Genomic DNA, 23,789 nt, shown 5'->3' with positions numbered 1-23,789 from the left:
TTGAAGCCCGCACTTCAAGCAGGGCGCCATCTGGTGGTGGTGGGCCAGCAGTACCTCCTCTTCAGCAGCCCACACAACAGGACCCCCCCCCCCCCCCCGTCGCCCGACCAGGCTTGTCCGGGTGCCGCCGGTAGAAGTCGTCCAGGAGGGCCGGGTCCAGGATGAAGCTCCTCTTCACCCACGAGCGTTCTTCGGGTCCATACCCCTCCCAGTCCACCAAATACTGGAATCCCCGGCCCTTCCGACGGACGTCCAGGAGCCGGCCGGCGCACGGTCCAAGCCGGCTCCCCGTCGATGATCCGGGCAGGAAGCGGCGTCGGTCCGAGGGTACAGAGGGGTGAAACGTGGTGAGGTTTGATGCGTGACACATGGAAAACCGGGTGGATCCGCAGCGAAGCTGGCAGCTTCAGCTTCACTGCGGCTGGACTGAGGATTTTGATTATGGTGAAAGGTCCAATGTATCTGTCCTTTAACTTCTGGGATTCCACTTGCAGGGGAATGTCTTTTGTGGAAAGCCAAACCTCCTGCCCAGGCTGATACGTAGGGGCCGGGGCACGCTGGCGGTCTGCATGGTTCTTGGCCCTCGTCCGGGCTTTGAGCAGGGCAGAGCGGGCGGTACGCCACACCCGACGGCACCTTCTCAGATGGGCCTGGACCGAGGTCACCCCGACCTCTCCCTCCACTAGCGGGAACAATGGGGGCTGGTACCCCAAACACACCTCAAACGGGGAGAGGCCGGTAGCAGACGATACTTGGCTATTATGAGCGTACTCGATCCAGGCCAGATGGTTACTCCAGGCCGTCGGGTGTTCGGAGGTCACGCAGCGGAGGGCCTGCTCCAATTCCTGGTTTGCCCGCTCTGCTGTCCGTTCGTCTGAGGATTGTACCCGGACGAGAGACTCACGGTGGGCCCCAGTTCCCTGCCGAAACTCCTCCAGACCTGAGAGGAGAACTGAGGACCACGGTCTGAGACAGTATCCGATGGAATCCCATGCAGACGCACGACGTGGTGGACCAGGAGGTCTGCAGTCTCCTGGGCCGTCGGGAGCTTCGGGAGGGCCACAAAGTGGGCCGCCTTGGAGAACCGGTCCACTATCGTGAGGATGGTAGTCATGCCCTGGGACGGCGGGAGGCCCATGACAAAGTCCAGGCCGATGTGAGACCAGGGGCGATGAGGCATGGGCAGAGGCTCGAGGAGGCCTTGGGCCTTGTGGTGGTCAGCTTTGCCCCTGGCACAGGTGGTGCAGGCCTGGACATACTCCCGGACGTCGGCTTCCATAGACACCCACCAGAAGCGCTGCCGGACCACTGCCACGGTCCTTCACACCCCTGGATGACAGGAGAGCTTGGAACTGTGACAGAAGTCTAGGACCGCAGCACTGGCCTCTGGTGGGACGTACAATTTGTCCTTCGGACCTGTCCCTGGGTCCGGGCTCCGTGTCAGGGCCTCCCGGACGGTCTTCTCCACGTCCCAGGTGAGGGTGGCCATGACAGTGGACTCAGGGATGATGGTTTCCGTCGGGTCTGACAACTCGGTCTTGACCTCCTCTTCGTGCACCCGGGACAGGGAGTCAGATTGTCAGTTCTTCGTCCCGGGGCGGTAGGTGATCCGAAAGTCAAAACGCCCGAAGAACAGTGACCAGCGGGCTTGCCTGGGGTTCAGACGCCTGGCGGTCCGAATGTAATCCAGGTTCCGATGGTCCGTGAAAACCGTAAATGGTACCGATGCTCCCTCCAACAGGTGTCTCCACTCCTCCAGAGCCTCTTTCACCGCTAGAAGTTCCCGATTGCCGACGTCATAGTTCCTTTCAGCCGGGGTCAACCTGCGGGAAAAGTAGGCACAAGGATGGAGAACCTTGTCGGACTCCCCGCTCTGGGATAGCACGGCTCCTATCCCTGAGTCAGAGGCGTCCACTTCAACTATAAACTGGCGATTGGGATCTGCCTGCACCAGAACTGGTGCAGTCGAGAACCGGCGTTTCAACTCCCTAAACGCGGCTTCGCACCGATCCGACCAGGTGAAGGGGACTTTTGTGGAGGTCAGGGCTGTCAGGGGGCTAACTACCTGACTGTAGCCCTTGATGAACCTCCGGTAGAAATTTGCAAAACCGAGAAACTGTTGCAGTTTCCTAAGGTTTGTTGGTTGGGGCCAATCTCTCATCGCCGCAACCTTGGCCGGATCAGGGGCGACGGAGTTGGAGGAGATTATGAACCCCAGGAAGGACAAAGAAGTGCGGTGGAACTCTCACTTCTCGCCCTTCACAAACAGCCAGTTCTCCAACAACCGCTGCAGGACCTGACGTACATGCTTGACATGGGTCTCAGGATCCGGAGAAAAGATGAGTATATCGTCTAGATATATGAAGACAAACCGATGCAGGAAGTCCCGCAAGACGTCATTAACCAACGCTTGGAACATCGCGGGCGCATTGGTGAGGCCGAACGGCATGACCAGGTACTCAAAGTGACCTAACGGGGTGTTAAATGCCGTCTTCCACTCGTCTCCCTCCTGGATCCGAACCAGGTGATAAGCATTCCTAAGATCCAATTTGTGAAAATTTGGGCTCCATGCAAGGGCGTGAACACTGAATCCAACAGAGGTAACGGGTATCGGTTGCGAACCGTGATCTCGTTCAGCCCTCTGTAATCAATGCATGGACGGAGTCCGCCGTCCTTCTTGCCCACAAAAAAGAAACCAGCACCCATCGGGGAGGTGGAGTTCCGGATCAACCCGGCAGCTAACGCGTCCCGGATGTAGGTCTCCATTGATTCGCGTTCCGGACGTGAGAGGTTGTACAGCCTGCTGGACGGGTACTCAGCACCCGGTATCAAATCAATGGCACAATCGTACGGATGGTGCGGGGGCAGCATGAGTGCCAGATCCTTGCTGAAGACGTCAGCAAGGTCATGGTACTCGGCTGGGTCAGATTGGGGGGGGACTAAAACCTCCTCCTTAGCTGTCACACCAGGTGGAACCGAGGATCCTAAACACTCCCGATGGCAGGTTTCGCTCCACTGAACCACAACCCCAGTTCGGCCAATCAATCCGGGGATTGTGTTTTAACACCCATGGAAAACCCAAAATCACTCGGGAGGTAGAAGGTGTTACATAAAACACAATCTCCTCCCTGTGATTTCCAGACACCACCAATGTCACTGGCTGTGTCTGGTGTGTGATTAGTGGAAGAAGGGTGCCATCTAGTGCCCGCACCGACAATGGTGACGGTAAGGCCACTAGAGGGAGCCCAACCTCCCTTGCCCATCTGCTATCCAGCAGATTCCCCTCCGACCCCGTGTCCACCAGTGCTGGGGCGTGAAGGGTTAGATCCCCACTCAGGATCGTGACTGGGATGCGTGCAGATTTTCGGGGTCTCCCCGCGTGGGTATTGTGACCCACCCTTAGCCCAATCTCTAAGGACGAGTGCTGCTGTATTGACCGTTTGGAGCATTTTTTCTGTGTGCTCGGTTGAGCTGCAGAGAAAACACTCCCCACGGATCAGCCTCCTTTGTCTCTGATCTGATCGCATTTTGGCCCTGCTCGTTTCCATAGCAACGTCAGCAGGGGGAGCTGTCGTCACGTGGAGTGCCCTGGCTGTGGAGCGTGGGGAAGTCGGCTCCCTTTCGGACCCGGGAGGGAGAGGGACGGCTTGTGCCTGACCACGCCCTTCGTCTCGCTCCCGTCTGTGTTCTGTTAATCGGTTGTCTAACCGTATAACCAGGTCAATAAGCCCGTCTAAATCCCGCGGCTCGTCCTTCGCCACCAGGTGCTTCTTAAGGACCAGAGACAGTCCGTTTACAAAGGCGGCGTGCAGCGCAACAGCATTCCAGCTGGCTCGCGCTGCCGCGATGCGGAGGTCAACTGCATACTTCGCTGCGCTCCGACACCCCTGTCTTATCGACAGCAGCACGCTTGAAGTGGTCTCGCCTCTATGAGGGTCGTCGAACACCTGTCGGAACTCCCTCACAGACCTAGCGTATGTCGTTAGGAGCCATGAATTCTGCTCCCAGAGCGCCGTAGCCCAGGCGCGTGCCTCTCCTCGAAGCAAATTTATAACGTAAGCCACCCGGCTAGCGTCTGACGCGTACATGACGGGACGCTGTGAAAAGACGAGCGAGCACTGCATCAAGAAGTCCGCGCACGTCTCCACACAGCCTCCGTACAGCTCCGGAGGGCTTATGTATGCTTCAAGGGAAGGTGGGGGGGTTCGTTGAACAACCAGTGGAATGTCTGTTTCTGGCATTCAGTCAGCAGGAGGAGGTGCTGCAGCAGCGTCCTGGGCATGCGCTTCCACCTGGGCGGTGAGAGCCTCCATCCTTCGATTGAGAACAATGCTCTGCTCGGTAACTAAGTCCAACCGAGCAGTAAAAGCGGTAAAGATGTGCTGCAGCTCACCTAACACGCCTCCTGCTGGCGCCTGTGCACCTCGCTCTTCCATTCCCTGTTCAAGCGATGGTTGACGCCCCTCGGGATCCATGACGCTGGTCGAGAAATCCTGTTGTGAAAGTGTAGGAACACGGACCCACAACAGGGGGCGTAAATGAACGGGCAATGGATAAGCCAAAACAGTAACAATTTAATGTTGTAAATTGTGCACAACGGAATACAGACAACAGCAAGTTTGGAACTACAGTCAATTACACGTTGGGTGACGTGTGGGCAGGCTTGAGGATAGGAGACGCCCATCCAGAACCGAGCCGGATCCCACACGGCCCTCACCGCCAACGGATCTGAAGAACACCCGAGCCGCCAAGTCCTGAGTCCCCAGGTGGCCACCGTCTCCAGCTGTCAGACCTGGCACTGCTGGCAGAGAACAAAAACAGCACAGGTGAGTGTGAGTACGCACACTCAGTAATCCCACAGTCTGTGTTCTTTTGGGAGGGAGCACCTCCACCTCCAATCACACACTCGTGCAGCTCCTGTTTAACCACTTATCTGGTTGGGGTGTGAGCCGAAGCAGTCGCTAATCACACCAAACGCCAATCCAGCAGATAAGGAAACACCACAGGAAAACGGCTGCAAAAGAGATCAGACTATGACTCAGTTTAAATTCAGCAGAGAAATTACCTCCAAGGTAGCTGATTTCTCGGCAGGGAGGTGGAGTTGCAGTCTGGCCTTTATGGTGGTGGTGATGTGGATGAGTGACAGCTGGTGCTGATGACGAGTGACAGCTGTCACTCCCGGTTGCTATGACGCCCTCTCGTGCTTGAAGCCCGCACTTCAAGCAGGGCACCATCTGGTGGTGGTGGGCCAGCAGTACCTCCTCTTCAGCAGCCCACACAACACTTTTCAAGTTATCTAGTTGGGTCTTGTTCCCAGATTTTCAAATATGCATTTCCAGATCCTACTGGCATCACTATGTGCAAACAGAAGGTTTAAGTCAGTGTTTGAAAATGTGCTGAGAACAACACCTGCAGTTATACTTGTCAACCGAAACCTAAACACTTACCTTATGGCTTGATTCCACCAAGCTTTTGCATCGTTGTCAGTGTTAGCACCTGCATTTCATTTTGTGTCCATATATTTACAGCAGCAATATGCTTTTGTGGTTTTGAGCGTGAAATTAAGATCAGCTCTTGTGTTGCAGCATGACTGACAAACAGAAATTTATTGAAATTATGCTGCTTAATTAAATAGACGAGGAAGAGATGGAGGATGAACTAAGAGAGGTATTTTGACCGGTGTAACCACCAAAATTATAAGAAGCGTTGGTGAATCCATCCAGTCAATGCTGCAAGGAAGAAATATGGCATTTATCACCAGAGCGCCGTGATTGGAGAGTGGCACAACTCAGAATATGGCGCCATTTTGGGTCTAACTGCGCTGAACTACTGAATGGACCTTTTATGTTTTCAACATTTTTAAATCATTTAACCACATACAGCAACACAACTTAAGCTATCAAATTTACATGAATTTACAATTGATGAGATTTATTTCATTAATTTAAAGCCTGATTTATGCAGCTGCTGCTCTGTAACTTCACGTCATGCAATGATGTGCGTGACAGTTTTAAAGATCTCCGTCTCTGGATTATGCTTTATTATGGACTAATCTGGCCCTCAACAAGCTTTTCTTTCTACAATCATCACTTCCAAATCAAAGGTAAGCTGTACAATTTCCTCTTTTACTGACTATGTGCTGTAAATTTGATGTACTTTTCTGATCCATTTATCAGCGTGCTATAAAAAACTGTTACAACCCCAATTCCATTGAAGTTGGGATGTTATGTAAAATGTAAATAAAAACAGAATACAATGATTTGAAAGTCCTCTTCAACCTATATTCAATTGAATTCCACCTACAAAGCTTCAACAATTAGTGTCCTCAGTTCCCAAATGCTTAGGGCCCGGTCCCACTGGCGTTTAGGCTGATTTGCGTATGGATTGCACACAAAATTGTCTCGTATTCGCTAAACAGCCGCAATATGCGTGAAACATACCTGTATGAGTCGGCTGACACCCGCACACATCCGCAATTATCCGCAGAGGCACGTTTTTCAGTTGCCAGGATTTTTGAGCTTCACAAAATTTTGGCTGCAGATGACATCCGCCTTCCATCTCCATACATACTCAATACATACACAATACATACTCAATCTATGCGCTGTATATTCGCAGTCATCTGCTGATATCTGCAACTGACAGATTTGCGGCTTGGCAGCGGACTGGGACAGTGTGTAAAACGGATATTTTGCGTGCCCATCATGTCCACATCACAAACTAAAATAAGTTGTAGCGACTGCATACAGATTGGCCATGAATAAAGCGTTTTTATTATGTCTGCTTTGCATCTGATTTGCGGTGGATGCAAATCAGATGTGCTGTGTTCACAGCTGGACGCCATTCTTTGTTCTACCGGCTGCCACGTGCTCTGCGCTGGATGCTGCGTATATAAAATAATTATTTCGTGGCAAATTAATCATTTTATTCTGCAAATTGGCTGTTGAAAACGGCTCTAATCACCTCCTGAATCACAGAGGAAGCTGCAGCTGGAGCCGCGTGCATGCGCGCGCGAACGGCTAACAAGCTGCAGAAAGCATTTTGAGTCATCTAAAAAGGTAATTATTTGACTTGCTTACATTGTCAAGGCTTGATAAAACAGTTGCGTGTTTTTTCCTTCTTGTGTGCAGCTGTTAAAGCATTTATTTTGATGTTTATAACAGATTTAACTTGTTATAATCCTTCAGCCGAGCTGCGCTCTGATGCGACCCGCTGACGTCACCACTCGCTTTGTTCACTGTTTGTTTATTCCTCTTGAGCTGCATGTCGTGTTCGAGATTAGATCGCACCACATTGCACGCCACATGTGTCGTGATGTGTCGTGAGGAAAAGGCAGGCTTGTGTCAGTGCACATTAACAATCAACTTGTCCAGTCCAGCAAATGCTACAGAGCCTGTATTGTTGGTGTGACTCGTGAGGCCGACGGCCCGAGTGCGCTTCTTTTATGACCGCAGTGTAGATGCCATGCATGTGCAACACGTGCACGATGCATTCATAATACACCCATAATACTGACATGATAATCGCAATGTGTCGGATCCGTTTCCTCACTACATGCGTTATACAACCGTGATTGTTCATCATATATTCGTTATACATTATTACTATATCCGTAATTCATACTGGGACATTTTTGGTCATTTTGTTGCGGACGACAATGAATGCCCGTAATTTGTGTACTCAATTCATGCGCAATTAATCCTCTCCTCAGTGGGACAGGGCCTTTATTGAGTGTTGTTAGAAGGAAAGGTGATGTAACACAGTGGTAAACATACCACTTACATCACCTTTCCTTCTAACATAACATAAACATTGGGACTTTTTTTGTCCGGTGACTGTGAATATCTGGTTTATACGATGACGGTTTAGTTGAGTTTTACGGTACGTGGGACTGAACAATAAATTTACCTCACAAAGCTATGATGATGATGTCGGGTTCCATCCCACACTTTATTTTCCCAAATTTTTCTTCTGTTCGGCTCTGAAGGGAATCTGTACATCTTGAAGCCCTTGCTGTGACTATGTGTGCATCCAAATGCACAACAACCCAGCATTTTCAGCAAATAAATAAATAAAACAGCTGGATTTACTTGCAGACACATAAACAGCCAACGCTATTTTTGCCTCAAGATGGCACCATGAGTCACGTGACCGACTGTTTCCGACTCGTCATGTCACCATTCTCTCTAATAAAGGTACTCTAGTTATCACCACCTTGAACCAGAACAGGTCATTTTTGTACAGCTTGAATTAGCTTTCCTGTATTTACTATATTTTTCTGCGGGATAAACAAACTTTCTGCCATGTGCACACAAATAGTTTACTATCACTATGCTGCTGATGAACAGGCATGTGGACCTTTGGCTTCCATGTGACGTGGATGGTGTCACAACACCTTCATCAACATTATAATTCTGTGCGGGGGCATGACTTGAGTTCAATGCCGACAAAGTTTCTGAACATAGAAGAGATTCAAACACCGGCGCATATGTTGATGCCAATGCAAAAGCTTGGTGGAAAGGGGGCATTACTAATACAGAAAATAGATCATTACTTCAGACCTTTCACAGAAAACCAGTTCTCTGCAGGCTAACATAATGACAACATACTGTTTGTCTGCAAGACACCAGAATCTGAGGTTCTCCAGAAGGAAATTAATGACAGCATTGGAGATGTACTAGATTTTCCTCATAAAGTGCTTTTTGAAGGAATCTTATACTTTCATGCATTTCGAAAATGGAGTAAATTCACTTTTCCCTCAGAATTCTGCACACAACACCCCATAATGACAACATTTTTTTTTTAATTTCTGCAAATTTTAAAAGGTTCCTGCTGCTCAAAAACATCCCCACAGCATGATGCTGCCAACACCATGCTTCACTGTAGGGATGGTGCCTGGTTTCCTTCAAACATGATGTCTGGCATTCACTCCATAGAGTTAAATCTTTGTCTCCTCAGACCAGAGAATGTTGTTTCTCATGGTCTGAGAGGCCTTCAGGTGCCTTTTGGCAAACTGCAAGCAGGCTGCCATGAACCTTTTACTAATGAGTGGCTTCTGTCTGGCTACTCTACCATGCAGGGCTGATTGGTGGATTGCTGTAGAGACAGTTTGTTGTGTGGGCTGCCAGAAGAGGAGGTACTGCTGGCCCACCACCAGAGGGCGCCCTGCCTGAAGTGCGGGCTTCAGACACGAGAGGGCGCTGCCGCCCCACAAGAGCGGCCGGGGTGACAGCTGTCACTCATCGGCTATGACAGCTGTCACCAATCATCTGCTCCTCACCCCTAATAAAAGCAGGACGACACCTCCACCACGTCGCCGAGATATCGTTCTACCAAGGAGGTAACGTTCTCAGCCTGAGTGTTATCACTACTAACGTTTCAGTGAATACGTTGTTGCAGCTGTTTTCCTGAGGAACCGGCGTATGCCGCGACTGCTTCGCTCTGCATCCCGCCAGTTAAGTGATTGACAGTAGCTACACGAGTGTGGATGAGAGGTGGAGGTGGAATAACCACCATACTTGTTACGGGGTGTACACACACCCACACCTGACTGTTTTTGCTCTTCGCCAGCAGTACCAGATCCGACACGCGGAGACGGTGGCCACCTGGGGACTCGGAACTTGGCGGCTCCAGTATTCTCCTGGTTCGGTGGCGGAGGAAATCGTGTGGTTCCGGTTCTTCTCCAGACGGACGTCTCCTATCGTCGAGCCTGCCCACACGACACCTTGATTGATTGATTCTGTATTCGTTCTATAATTTGCTGTGTGTAGTTGTGGCATTCACAACAGTAAAGTGTTCATATTTGACTTCTTCTATTGTCCGTTCATTTGCGCCCCCTGTTGTGGGTCCGTGTCACTACACTTTCACAACACAGTTGTCCTTCTGGAAGGTTCTCCTCTCTCCACAGAGGAATGCTGGAGCTCTGACAGCATGACCATCAAGTTCTTGGCCACTTCCCTGACTAAGGCCCTTCTCCCCCATTCACCAGCTCTAGCAAGAGTCCTGGTGGATCTGAGCTGTTTCCATTTATAAATGATGGAGGCCACCATAGTACAGAACCACCTTGGCTCTTGGCTGACAACCACCCAGATAGACAATCACTCCATCCTCAGCTCTGGAAAGTAACCATCTATCCAAAATGAAATGTGGGCTTTCCATGGGCCTTCTCCAGCTATTAGGGTCCTCAAGACTGACGAACCTGGAAGGTGGATTATACTCAGAGGCAAATAGTTTTGCTAACGTTCCTGCATAATGCAAGTCATAATTTTCATCTTAGTCACTCAAAGTAAAAGCTCATTTGACACATTCATTCTAGCAGTACCCAAGGATCCTGTGAAAAGAGCAGAGGCCTTATGTACAGAATGTGCGTACACACAAAAACATGACATAAACCCGTCTCCATGATCATGTTCAGATGTATCAAAAGTGAAATGACCATGGAAATGTGCGGTGCATTATGCAAAAATCCTGGCTGGTGTACACATGTTTCTACAGCTATTGTGCCATCTCCGACACGTAGAGGTCATGCTGGAAGCCATTAATAGTGTAAAAACATGAAGTCATCAGAGTCAGGTGCACATCAGAGACACACTAATGAACATTTAACACACCCATGTGTTTGCAGTTACATAGGTGGATATAAAAGTATGTGAAAAGCAAAACAGTGGCTGCGTTAGCACTGTTAGACGGCCTTGCAAATGGTGCAATCTGACGTGAGCATGTATTCAAGGAAGATGAGGATTTACTTTCAAATGACGATAATTGGCTCATAAGTCGATTTCAATTACCAAGGCCACTGTTACTTTAGTTGCGAACAGAACCCAGAGCGCAATACGGTGAGAAGCCAGCAGTTGTCTGTGCCCACATTGGGCTTCCTAACATCCGGGGCATTCCAGCGTGAACTCACTGATCGGTCAGGCATGTTCCTGTCAACTTTGCGCTGAGCCATGCAAGCTGTGTGGAATGCAATCATCTGAACGTAATCCAGGTGCATCACATTCCATGACAGTGCATTTTGCAGCGAGATCTGGTTTTCCGGATGTGATCGGAGTTCTTAACTGCACACATATTGCTATGAAGTCGCCATCACATGATGAATTTGTTTTTATTAATAGGAAACATTTTCATTCCATCAATGTTCAAATCATATGTGATGCGCAAATACGCATCAGGCTGGAGGCTGACACAGTGCATGAAGAGTGGCTGCTTGGTGGTTTAATAGTTTTTCCGTATAACTGTTCCAAATGAAAACCAGTGCGGATACATTTGGGAATGTGCCCATTCAAATGTTTTTTGTTATTGTTGTTGTTATTATTATTATTATTATTATTATTATTAATGTTTTTCTTTTTTTGATTGTGGAACTAGAGAGCTTCTTAACAAGCCCCCCGACTGTGTTCAGTATTTGTCAATAAACGTGTGTGTAATATTAATGTCACACACTCAGCCATCACACACCTAATATGTTTTTACTTCACTGTGTGCACACTGCTCTGATCTCAGCATTTACACACACAAATCCACTCATTTAATTTTCGTGTTACAGTGTGAGAGAAGGGCGACTGAGCCATAGCTTTTGTTGTTTTTGCATGTTGTCTTCCAAAGTTCTTTCATTTTTACACACAGCAACACAGACAATGGTGGATGTTATCAAACACAAAACACTCCACACTTATGGTACCGTCAGCATGACACCTATTTGAATAAATTTGCATATTCAGATAAAGGCATGGTCAGGGAGGAGTTTGATGTATGTGCACGTGCTCAAATTCACATTGATTAGGATGTACAAACCAAACGTGTTTGGATCCATGACCACAAACACTTTGATACATCTGAATTTTTTGTGCTTACACCAATTTCTGGGTTTTGGAGTGCACCAAGTTTCAGTAGGAAATCCACGTTTTTGTACATGAGGCCCCTGGTGCCAAAGACATCCAGTAATTGCCTTAGTTCACTGGTTATCATCCAAGTCTCACAGCCATACAGTAAGATAGGAAGCAACCACGGCCTCATGTACAAAGACTTGTGTTGACTTTCTACAAAAAGTTGGTGTAAGTGTGCAAAGTGTGCATATGCATGAATCCACGCACGTTCAGTTTGTACATCCCACTGAATGTGGAATTTAGCACACGTGCACATGCACCAAACTCCTCCCTGGCCACGCCTCTATCTTAATATGCAAATGTTTTCAAATAGTTTGGCTGTGTCATGCTGATGGCACCATAAGTGTGGAATGTTGTGTATTTGATGATGCCCACCATCATCTCTGTATTGTTGTGTGTAAAAATTGAAGAACTTTCAGAGACATATAGCATCATCCTGTGAAGTACTTCATCAAGTGTTAGCCCCGTGTTGACACCTGTTAATTTTCATTTTTCCATCACAGGGTAATAAAGGAGATCGTGGTGTGACGGGACCTCAAGGTAGAATGGGCACCATGGTAAGGGAGCAGCAGTTAATTTGACTGTTTACCTGTTAAATGACAGCTTTGATTCTTGGACCACAGAAGAGCAAAGCATTGGAAAAGTCTCACTGCTGATCTACTTGTGTATTTTTATGTAAAGCGTCTGGGTTTGGCTCCAGGAGGAGTCCCGAGTTAAATTACAATCTGAAAATAGGTCATATTAACCCAGTGCCAGTCACATTATTAAGAGTGACAATATTAAGACATTAGATTAGGGAAACCGTCAAATTAAAGAAGGAAGTATGAGAAGATCAGGCTGGCCCAACCTGACTAAATCACGGAAAGTCCACAAGCTAAAGTAAAATCAGCTATTTATTTATTTTGAATTACTTTACTTTTCAGTATGGATTTAAAACTGACCTCCCATTTCTTTTGTTTTTAAGCTCGATGACCAGAAACCACTCCTTCAGACAAAACCAACCAAAATTCTGAAAAATGTACACAGACGTGACAATCAGTCAAAATGAGGCCAGTCATAACAAACCGTTATTAACATTAATGATCCAAATGTGTTGTTGCTTTTTTGATATGTCCTGGCAAAAAAACAAACTCACAAATCAAGTCAAAAACATTACCTACATGACACACATTGTTACTCTGAGGTTAGCAGGCAGGGGTGCATTTTTGTGTGATTATTTGTGATCTTAAGTTTTTTTTGTTTGTTTGTTTGTTTTTGTGATCCTGGATTTTTTTTAAATCCTCTTGATTGAGTTCACTTGGTCTGGGTAACTGTAGCTCAGTTAGATTGTTGGCAGATTCTCACTCTAATTCTCACTTTAATTGTCCCTGGTCCACACAAATATGAGGAAAAACTGCACACAAAACAAAAATGAGACTAAATAGCACTAAAAGTGATTCTTTGGCTTGTAATCATAGGGGAAATACAGCACCTTCAGGTGCTATACAGGGATTTTAATCAAATTTAAATTTACTAGAAAATTAATGAGAAACTACAGATTATAGTTGTTATTTATGACTCGTCCTGATGGGGAATCACAGGTGTAAAGTCCCTCAAATCAATCTGGTGTTTGAAGTGAGTTTCGGAAAGCATCAAGTTTTAATCTACATTATGACAAGTTTCTGTTTTAATTTACAGAATCCAGGTTACTGACATACTACTGTATTACTGTACTGTTATAATACACTGTTACTCTACTGTTATACACTATTACTCTACTGTTATACTACAGCATTACTGTACTGTTATAATACACTATTACTCTACTGTTATACTACAGCATTACTGTACTGTTATAATACACTATTACTCTACTGTTATACTACAGCATTACTGTACTGTTACAATACACTATTACTCTACTGTTATACTACAGCATTACTGTACTGTTGTAATACACTATTACTCTACTGTTATACTACAGCATTACTGTACTGTTATAATACACTATTACTCTACTGTTATACTACAGCATTACTGTACTGTTGTAATACACTATTACTCTACTGTTATACTACAGCATTACTGTACTGTTGTAATACACTATTACTCTACTGTTATACTACAGCATTACTGTACTGTTGTAATACACTATTACTCTACTGTTATACTACAGCATTACTGTACTGTTATAATACACTATTACTCTACTGTTATACTACAGCATTACTGTACCATTATACCAAAATAGCAAATGGACTGTATTTATATAGAGCTTTTCCATCTGCATCGGACGCTCAAAGCACTTTACAATAATGCCTCACATTCACCCCAATGTGAGGGTGCTGCCATACAAGGCGCTGACGACACACCGGGAGCAACTGGGGGATTAGCGACCTTGCCCAAGGGCCCTTAGTGATTTTCCAGTCAGGCTGGGATTTGAACCAAGGATTGTCTGGTCTCAAGCCCAACACTTTAACCACTAGACCATCACCTCCCCTCAAATACCAATACCAAAGTATTATTGTACCATTATACCACAGTGTTACTGTTATACTACAGCATTACTGCACTGCTATAATACAACATTGATGTACCGTTATAATACAGTGTGCCTACTGTAAGATACAACAACTTATTACTGTAAAAAGATTACAGTAATGTCCTAGTGTTAAATTACAGTCAGCAGCTGTGGTTTCCAAACTTAATCAAAAAAAAAAAAAAACTGTAAACGATTTCCATCCAATTAAGAACAATAATCCTTATTATATCCTTTGTGATTGTGCTAGTTTCTCCAAATATTTTTTACCTCTGAACATGGAGGTACTGTACAAAACCGACTGTAATTCCTTAGTGGTTAATGGTACTGTATGTCTACGTTTGTTAAACGCCTTAAATTACAGCTGACAGTCTCCACTTAAATCACATTTTGATTACTTCATTTTAACTCCTTTGTGGTGGTGCGCAGAGGTTTAATTACAAAACTTGAGTTACTGTTGAAATACTTCTGTACCCACCTGTAGAAATACCACACAATCCATTTCATTTAGATGCATGTAACGGGGAGCTCTAAACGGCTCAGCGGTTCCAGTCCAGATAAACAGCCTCTTATGGGGCCCCTCGGGGACCGTGTCACACAGTGAGAACCCTTATGTTGACACCTGCTTCTCCCTGACTTTTTGCTGCTGATCATCCAGATACTGCCGCTGCCATCCATGTGTATATTGCATCTTGCGGAAGTGTTGAGTTAATTTCTGAGGACGTTTATACAAATGATGCACTAAACAGATGGAGGCAGCCGCCACGTCTACATCAACGCGTAGTTTAAGCAACACAGCAGAGAAGCCACACAGCTGGTGAAGATCAGTACTTCACTAACATTTGATTTGGTCAATTTCGATTTATATAGTTACCGTGCAATATTTGAAGTGATTATTTTGAAACATACAGCTTGTGAGGACACATGAAGGATATAAAATGGGTAAATATTTAAGGTATTAACCTTCAAATAAATGATTTTATTATTAACCATGTGATGGTTTTTTTCCCACAGTTTGGGTGGAGACTCTCATCTAACTCTTGAACATCAAAATTCAGGATTGGAAAACATAAAACATACCTATTATTATTAGTAGTAGTAGTAGTAGTATAGCAGAAATATCTCCAGAGAGTTAACACGTCAAGGAGTTGTTTCTGAAACACAAAGGTCAGAGGGCATTCATGTGAGGATGTGAAACACGACAGCAGATGTGTGACTGAAACCAGCTATGATAGGTCACATATTTTCTAAAAACTTCCCCACACCAAAAACAATCAAGTAATTTAATGTAAAAAAAAAATGTAAAAAAAGAAAAAGGGGAAGTTTGGCAACAGCAAAAGCTTTTTGTAATCCCTTCAGACTTTTTTTAAACCACAAAGATTTCACTCTGCATCACTATATTTTTTATTCTTTAGTATTTCAATAAATGATACACAATCTTACATTAAGAATATAATCAGAATTCATCTAGTCTGGAAAGAAATTTATAATTTCAAGCTATGCTGACAACATTGTAGACACACCACCCCATGATGCACCATTTGAGGGTCAAACAGCACCGCTACACTACATATGGTATTGTTAGCTTTATTTGGTAGCACTGTGGCTTAGTGGTTAACACTGTTGCCTCACCTTTCTGTGTGGAGTTTGCATGTTCTCCCCATGTTTGTGTGGGTTTCCTCCGGATGCTCCGGCTTCCTCCCACATTTAAAAACATGCAGGTTAGGTGAACTGGGAACTTTATAATTGTCCATGTCTCCCCTGTGAAAGAGATCTCGAGCCCAATGGGACTAACCTGGTTAAATAAAGGTTAAGTTAAATTTAGGCAAACAAACCCCCCCCCCCCCCCCCCCCCCCCCCCGCAAAATGTAAAATAAAAAGACAGTTGTAAGTGCTATTAAACACATGCGACCAGAGTGTTGCAAAGATTTCTCCGGTTAGGATTGGAGTTGCTCCTGGGAGGGCACCCTGTGTAAAACCTTTGCCAATATTCCAAGGCAGATCTGTACTAGATCTTCTGTGGCGTCCCTGAAGAAAAACAGAGCAGCTGAAAGATGAACAAGAACACCCAGAGAGTTCCTTTAGAAGAACTCTGGAGAAAATCTGGACAAGGTTTTGCTGGGTATCTGATAGACATGTGAAACACAACCCTCAGACAGGTCTGTTGTGTCAGTTGTCAGTAGTTACAATGTTTTTCACTGGTTTGCCAAATCCGGCAGTGGGGAGACGAACATCTTATCATAATCTTATTTGTTTTTCCAAATTGTAGCTCAGAAATTTTGAGTGCTGACTTCCAAGTGAGTAAGAGACGCTCACTCTCTCTGTCTCACTCTGTCTCTTGAATGCGAGTGCACACAAAATATCTACTTATTCAGATAACAATGTGACTATGTGACTGGACCATCGAGTACCTCACTGACCGCCCGCAGTACGTGCGGCTGCACGGCTGTCAGTCTGAGGTGGTAAGGTGCAGCACCAGGGCCCCCCAGGGCACCGTCCTCTCACCTTTCCTCTTCACCCTCTACACCTCGGACTTCACCTACAAGACAGACAGCTGCCACCTCCAGAAGTTCTCTGATGATTTCGCCATTGTGGGTTGTGTGTCTGAGGGGAATGAGCTGGAGTACCAGTTGGTCATCACAGACTTCGTGGACTGGTGTGAGCGCAACCACTTAACACCAGTAAGACGAAGGAGATGGTGATCAACTTCAGGAGAAAACCACCACCTCACCCACCGGTGAACATCCAAGGGGAGGACATAAAGACTGTGGACAGTTTCAAATACCTGGGTGTTCACCTCAACAGCAAACTGGACTGGACTCACAACACAGACGCCCTGTACAAAAAAGGCCAGAGTCGCCTCCACCTCCTGAGGAGACTGAGATCCTTTGGAGAGAGCAGGCCTCTGCTTAAGACCTTCTATGACTCTGTTGTAGCCTCTGCTCTCCTTTATGCTATCGTCTGTTGGGCAGCACAGAGCGGGAGAGAATGAGACTGAACAAGCTGGTCAGGAAGTCCAGCTCTGTCCTGGGCTGTCCTCTGGAGTCTCTGAAAAAGGTGGCTGAGAAGAGGGTGTTAGCCAAGCTCAAATACATCATGAACAACTCCTCTCACCCTCTGCACTGGACTGTAGTGGAGCTGAACAACTCGTTCAGTGACAGACTGAGGCACCTTCAGTGCAAGACGGAACGATACCGCAGGTCGTTCCTCCCTGCTGCTGTCAGACTGTACAATAACACTGTGAAATAACCACATGCAATAATATGTCCACAATCACGTGCAATATTAATATGTCCACATATCATGTGCAATAACTTGTTTACAAATCCCAGCACTAATGTCACCTTATCACATCTAAACTCCACTTCACATATTGTAAGATAGATGCTCCTATCTCTTTTTCAATCCCAGTCATGTTTATATATATGCATATGAATATGTGTGCGCATATGTGTATGCGTGTGTGTGTGTGTGTGTGTGTGTGTGTGTGTGTGTATATATATATATATATATATATATATATATATATATATATCGCAGTATTGTTCAGAATAATAGTAGTGCTATGTGACTAAAAAGATTAATCTAGGTTTTGAGTACATTTCTTATTGTTACATGGGAAACAAGGTACCAGTAGATTCAGTAGATTCTCACAAATTCAACAAGACCAACCATTCATGATATGCACACTCTTAAGGCTATGAAATTGGGCTGTTAGTAAAAAAAAAAAAAAAAAAGTAGAAAAGGGGGTAGAGAAGCTTGAATCTTCGACTGGACTGGGTTGCTTGACGTGAGGACATTTCGCTTCAAATCACAGAAGCTTCCTCAGCTAAAATTCTTGCTCTGGTAGTTTGACTTCTGTCTTGACTCTTGTAGAGAAGAATAAACCAGAAGCCAACAAAAGCTGGAGTTTTTTTAACCTAACCAGACCCCACCTACCGAGAGGCTGACTGCTATAGGCTAGTGACTAAACAATAGCTCTAATTAACACCTATTGTGCTCTAGTTAACACTCTCCTAATGACAGGACGGAAGCCTCTCCTGATGGCACCCTTGATGACTCTCTCCTGATGACGTGAATGACTCATTACTATGAACAAAAGACTGAAACTGCTTTGACCTGAGTACCACATTGTAAACAGGGGACAAAGCGTGTCTGAGATCCCCTCCCCGGTTAAGGCTGAGTTTCAACTGTTTTACAAAGAATGCTTCCTTGACACTTCTCTCAAACCATTTCTTCTCTCTGGCTAAGATTTTAACTTCCTTGTCCTCAAACGTGTGGTTAGTGTCTTTCAGGTGGAGATGAACTGCAGACTGAGGTCCACTGGCGACCTCTCTGCGGTGCTGGTATAGCCTCTTAAAAGTTGCTTCGTCTCACCTATGTAGTGTTCATTACAGTTTTCCTGACATCTGATATGATACACTACATTGCTCTGTTTGTAACTAGGGATCATGTCCTTAGGGTGAACTAATTTCTGTCTCAAGGTGTTGACTGGTTTAAAGTAAACTTGGATTTTGTGCTGTCTGAAGATCCTCTGTAGTTTTTCCCCTACTCCTGCTAAATAAGGGAGAGACACTCCTCTTCTTCTTGTCTCCGTCTCCTGTCTATCTGGTCGCTTTGTTTTCTGGGACTTCTGCACTTTGTCCAGGGACCAACGTGGGTACCCACACAGTATGTGGGTACCCACGTTGGTCCCCGTTTAATTTCCCCAGTTAAATTTCCATTTATTTTAATTCTGGCTGTTGGTTGTGAATAAAGTGTTTTAATGATTTTTATAGATTTAGAGTTGAATCCCATTCTCTCCAGCGCCAGATATAAAAAATTCCAGTTTACGGAGTCAAATGCTTTTTCAGTATCAATACTCAAAAGAACTGTACTTATTTTTTCCCTTTGCGCTCTCTCTGTTATATGTAATGCTCTCCTAATGTTATCATGTATGTCTCTGGTTTTTTGTCTATTTTAAAGCATTGGAGATCATTGTAGATGAACAGCCTGTAATTTTTTGCACCTGTGTGTAAGTTTTCCCCTCTCCAATCAGCTTTTTAATCAAACTACGCTGTTCTTCTGAACAATGTCTTGAACGTCCCATTTTCCTCAGGCTTTCAAAAAGAAAAGCATGTTCAACAGGTGCTGGCTTCATCCTTAATTTGGGGACACCTGATTCACACCTGTTTGTTCCACAAAATTGACGAACTCACTGACTAAATGCCACACTGCTATTATTGTGAACACCCCTTTTTCTACTTTTTTTTTTACTAATAGCCCAATTTCATAGCCTTAAGAGTGTGCATATCATGAATGCTTGGTCTTGGTGGATTTGTGAGAATCTACTGGTACCTTGTTTCCCATGTAACAATAAGAAATATACTCAAAACCTGGATTAATCTTTTTAGTCACATAGCACTACTATTATTCTGAACACTACTGTGTGTGTATATATATATATATATATATATATATACGTATATATATATACGTATATACATACATATTCTATTTCTACCTAATTTTCTTATGTCTTGTACTGTTACAAGTATTATTATTATTGCTTATCCTTGCACACGCTGTTTGATAAACATTTTCCTCTACTTGCATCCATCTTGTGTGTTTTTTAAGAACTGATGTAACATGTGAATTTCTCCTCTGTGATCAATAAAGTTTATCTTATCCTATAACAACTAGCATGTTGCCTGTGGGGATGCACAGGCTCTAGATTGGGTAGTTTTTATAAAATGGAAAGCTGACATTTTTCAAGAACGGTAATAAATTATATAAAGTTTCTATAATGATTTGGAATGGCGTGTGAGTCCAGAATGTCATTGTTCACTGTTGTTGCATAATATCCGTAATTTCTCTAAAAATATTAGTCCTATCAATGTTCCGTTTTCGCGGCGTTCATTCATCACTCAAAATGCATAAGCATACCAAAAGGCAAATGTCAGCTCTCCCACGTTTCTCTGTGATCAAAGCCATACACACGCATGCATGCAGGCACACACGCATACACGTACACAGAGGCCACTAACGTGTGCAGCTGGTATCAGGAGTCTCTCATGTAAAGAGGGTTGAAAGGTGGAAGCAATAATATTGTTTCCTTAGGAAAAGACTGCAATGTTAAATAAGGTTTTATGAATTCTGGGTGACCACCAGAGACAGTACAGTATGTAGTACTTGGGTGTGCATTGTGTACAAGCATGGAGGTCGAGACGTAATACCAACAAATTCACATGATGAAGGCGGTTGTTACCCGGCAGTCGTCTCCTATGGAGTCTTGTTGTCAAGATACCCAGTGACAATAAATTCTTGCAGCCATCAAGAGTTTATAGAATCTTAATTGTATTAGTAAGTAAGTCCATTCGGCCCGCTCCTTGTTTTCACTCAAGTCGCATCAGCAGATCCAAGGTGGATCTGCATGTTGAGTAGGCACAATTTTACACCGGATGCCCTTCCTGGCGCAACTCCACATTATATGGAGAAATGTGGCAGGTGGGGTTTGAACCGGGAACCTTCCACACTGAAGCCAAGTGCATTAACCACCTGGCTACCACCCCTGCCAGAATCTTAATTATATTAGTAACCAATTAATTTTTTGTGTGTCCATCAGAGAAGGTAGGTAAGCTGAAAAGTTCTGCCTACTATGTAATTATTTCTATAACAAGCAAGATACTGAAATGAATTCACTTGCTTAAGACTTGGAGTGTCCTATCAGGCAGTGTCATTACTTTTCCACGTAGCCACCTTCCTTTCCACACACTTACGCCAACACTGGGCAAGTTTTTGCGTCTCGTTGCTGAAGAAATCGGGTGTCTTTTCTCGGCACCAGCGATGCACAGCTGCTTGCACCTTTGCATGATTAGAGCAACCTGACTTTTCAGGTGTTCTTTCAGTTGGTTGAAAAAGGGAAAAGTCGGAGGGCTCAGCATCTGTATGGGGGGGGGAAGGTCTCACAAAGTTTGAGCCACTGCAATAGATCCTGTGTTTGTTGACGTGTGTGGATGAGCGCTGTCATGCTGAACAATTTCATCTTTTCTAATACAAACCCATGTCAAGCGTGCACGCAACTTGTGCAAAATTTCCACATATTGGTCAAAGTTGACAGTGTTGTTGTGTGTTGGGGGGTGTGGCTGGATATTTTGGTGTTCTTTTTTTTTTTTCTTTGCTCTCCAGGTGGCATGAGAGCTGATTTGTCTGTGGAGAAGGTGCTGGCTGAAGAATCCTTCACCCTCATCAACATCATGTGCAGCACCTGTGAATGGTGCTCACATGCAACCTTAAAGACTTTCAGCTGAAGCAGATAATTGGATGGCGTTCTGCATTTAAGTCATGTGTGATTCAAGCACAACTGCCGGGAACTCGACCTTGTGATGTTCGTTTGTGAGACGCTGAGGACCGCGCCTGGGTTTGACACATCGAGCCCGTGAAGCAAGGAAGGGTGAGGACACATGCTGTCAGCACACATCAAATGTGATTAAGTGTTTGACTAATTGTTGATAGTAACTTGGTGTTTTGTTACACAGTATACTTGAATTGTGATGAGAATTGTGCAGCTTGCTTCTCACTGCTGTGGCGTGCGGATAAGTGGTCCTCCATCTGTTGTGAGAAGCTGCTCATTTGCATAAAGTTAAAAAAGATACAGACCTGAATGTGTTGCTGATAGCATGTGTCTTTTGAAAGTTATTGTTGTAACTGCTGACTTACCTCACCTCTTCTTTGCTTCACAGAGAGTCAGTTTGTCGTGTCCACCTGGGGGGTGTTTGGCGGTGGTAGTGGGTCCAGGAGCGCCGGGCTTTGATCCTTGCGGGCGCTGGAGAGCGTGCCAACAGTCACTCCACCAGAAGGACGCTATTTTTGTTTTTACACTTTTTATGCACAGCGGGTGAAATAAATATATTGTTTTTGGAACCGCTTTTCTGGTTATTTGTAGCGCTGGGTTCCGTCTGACGCAGGTCCGCTCCTCAACCCGCGTCGACACATAACAAGTGTTGCCATTTTCAAAAATATTTGTTCTGAATATGCTGGCACAGTACCCCCACCCCGACCAAAAAAAGTCATCAAAATTTTGCATTTTTTTTCCTGTCAAGGTGACATCTTATGCCTGTACGCCAATGACGGGCGTTGTTTTCTGGGTCACAGTGATGGACCCAGGACTCCTCACCAGTGACAGTCACTTTCCTGACATGTCGAGTCATAAGTTAATGACAAACCCACTTTCTGTTTCATTTCAAGAGTCAGTATCCGCAAGACCCATTGTGTGCACACTTTTCTATTGTCGAGTAAATCAAGAACATTGTAATGGACCTGTTCTTTTGAAATTCCTAACTTTCAGTGATGTCTTTTTGCTTAACATGGTGATTGTCGTGAATCAGCTCATCCACCCACACTGGATGCTGTGCCTCTGTGGCTGTTTTGGGGTGACCCCTAGGGGCCTGGTCGTGCAGATATTTCATGGCTGGATTTTTGCCCTTCAAAGTCTGACCACCTCCTGACAGTACTGACATCTCCACAGGCATTACCATAGATAGCACTCATTCATCAATGAATTTCCACAACCGTCCGCTGGAGGAATTCAGTAACAGCGTGTTGTTTAATGTACGTCACCATTTTTTAAGTAACTACTCTGTACATGCATTACGTCAAAGGCGATTCTGTGCATACCTGAAATTGCAGGTGAAAACCGTTGGGTGTAGCGATACTCAAAGGATTATTATCATACATACTCAAAGGATTGTTCCCATACATGTTTCACTTTGATATCTTGCTTGTTATTGAAATAATCATGTTGGAGGCAGAACCTTTCAGCCCACTGTTATATGTAATACCTAGATGACCAACGCCAACAAGTCCATAAGGAATCTGCACCATGCTTCAGTTGCAGACTAGAGGAGCAGATAAGACCAAGTGGGGACTACCACATTGGTCTAGTGGTTAAGTGTTGGGCTTCAGACCAGAGGATCCTTGGTTCAGTGTGTGAGTGTGTCTGTGTGAAAGGGTGAATGTGACGCATAATTGTAAAGCACTTTGAGCAACTGATGCATATGGAAAAGCACAACATAAATGCAGTCCATTTACCATTTAGTAATGGGGTAAAGTACAGGAAGTCACTCAAGACGTGAAGACATTTCTGGGTGAAAAACATTATACTGCAGGGGACCTAAAGGCAGTTTCAATTTAATTTTAATTTTGATTTATATAGCACCATATCTACCCTATTGTTTTCATTCTGTTTTTTAATTATTTATTCATTCCCCCCCCCCCCCCCCCCCCCCCCCCCCCCCCCCCCCCCGACTAAATGCAATACTGGTGCCTAGACCATACAAGCTGGAGAGGTGCCACTTTCAGAAACTGGTACAAAATCCTGCGCGAACTCAGACACAAAAATTAAGCAA

At 45.1% G+C, this 23,789-nt stretch overlaps 1 protein-coding gene across 1 annotated transcript in view; it reads left to right on the top strand.

The window, feature by feature from the left end:
* zgc:113232 (uncharacterized protein LOC541546 homolog) overlaps positions 1–23,789 on the top strand; it is a 96,988-nt gene that overhangs the window by 33,489 nt on the left and 39,710 nt on the right. Inside the window, exon 14 of the mRNA XM_034173983.1 lies at positions 12,389–12,442. Within this exon, the coding sequence (XP_034029874.1) occupies positions 12,389–12,442 (54 nt within the window). The remainder of the gene's footprint in view (positions 1–12,388; positions 12,443–23,789) is intronic.

Source organism: Thalassophryne amazonica, chromosome 7 (genome assembly GCF_902500255.1).
Source record: "Thalassophryne amazonica chromosome 7, fThaAma1.1, whole genome shotgun sequence".
In the NCBI taxonomy this organism is placed as follows: Eukaryota; Metazoa; Chordata; class Actinopteri; order Batrachoidiformes; family Batrachoididae; genus Thalassophryne; species Thalassophryne amazonica.
The sequence above is the reverse complement of the archived record's forward strand: the minus strand, read 5'-3'. Positions and strand labels throughout refer to the sequence as shown.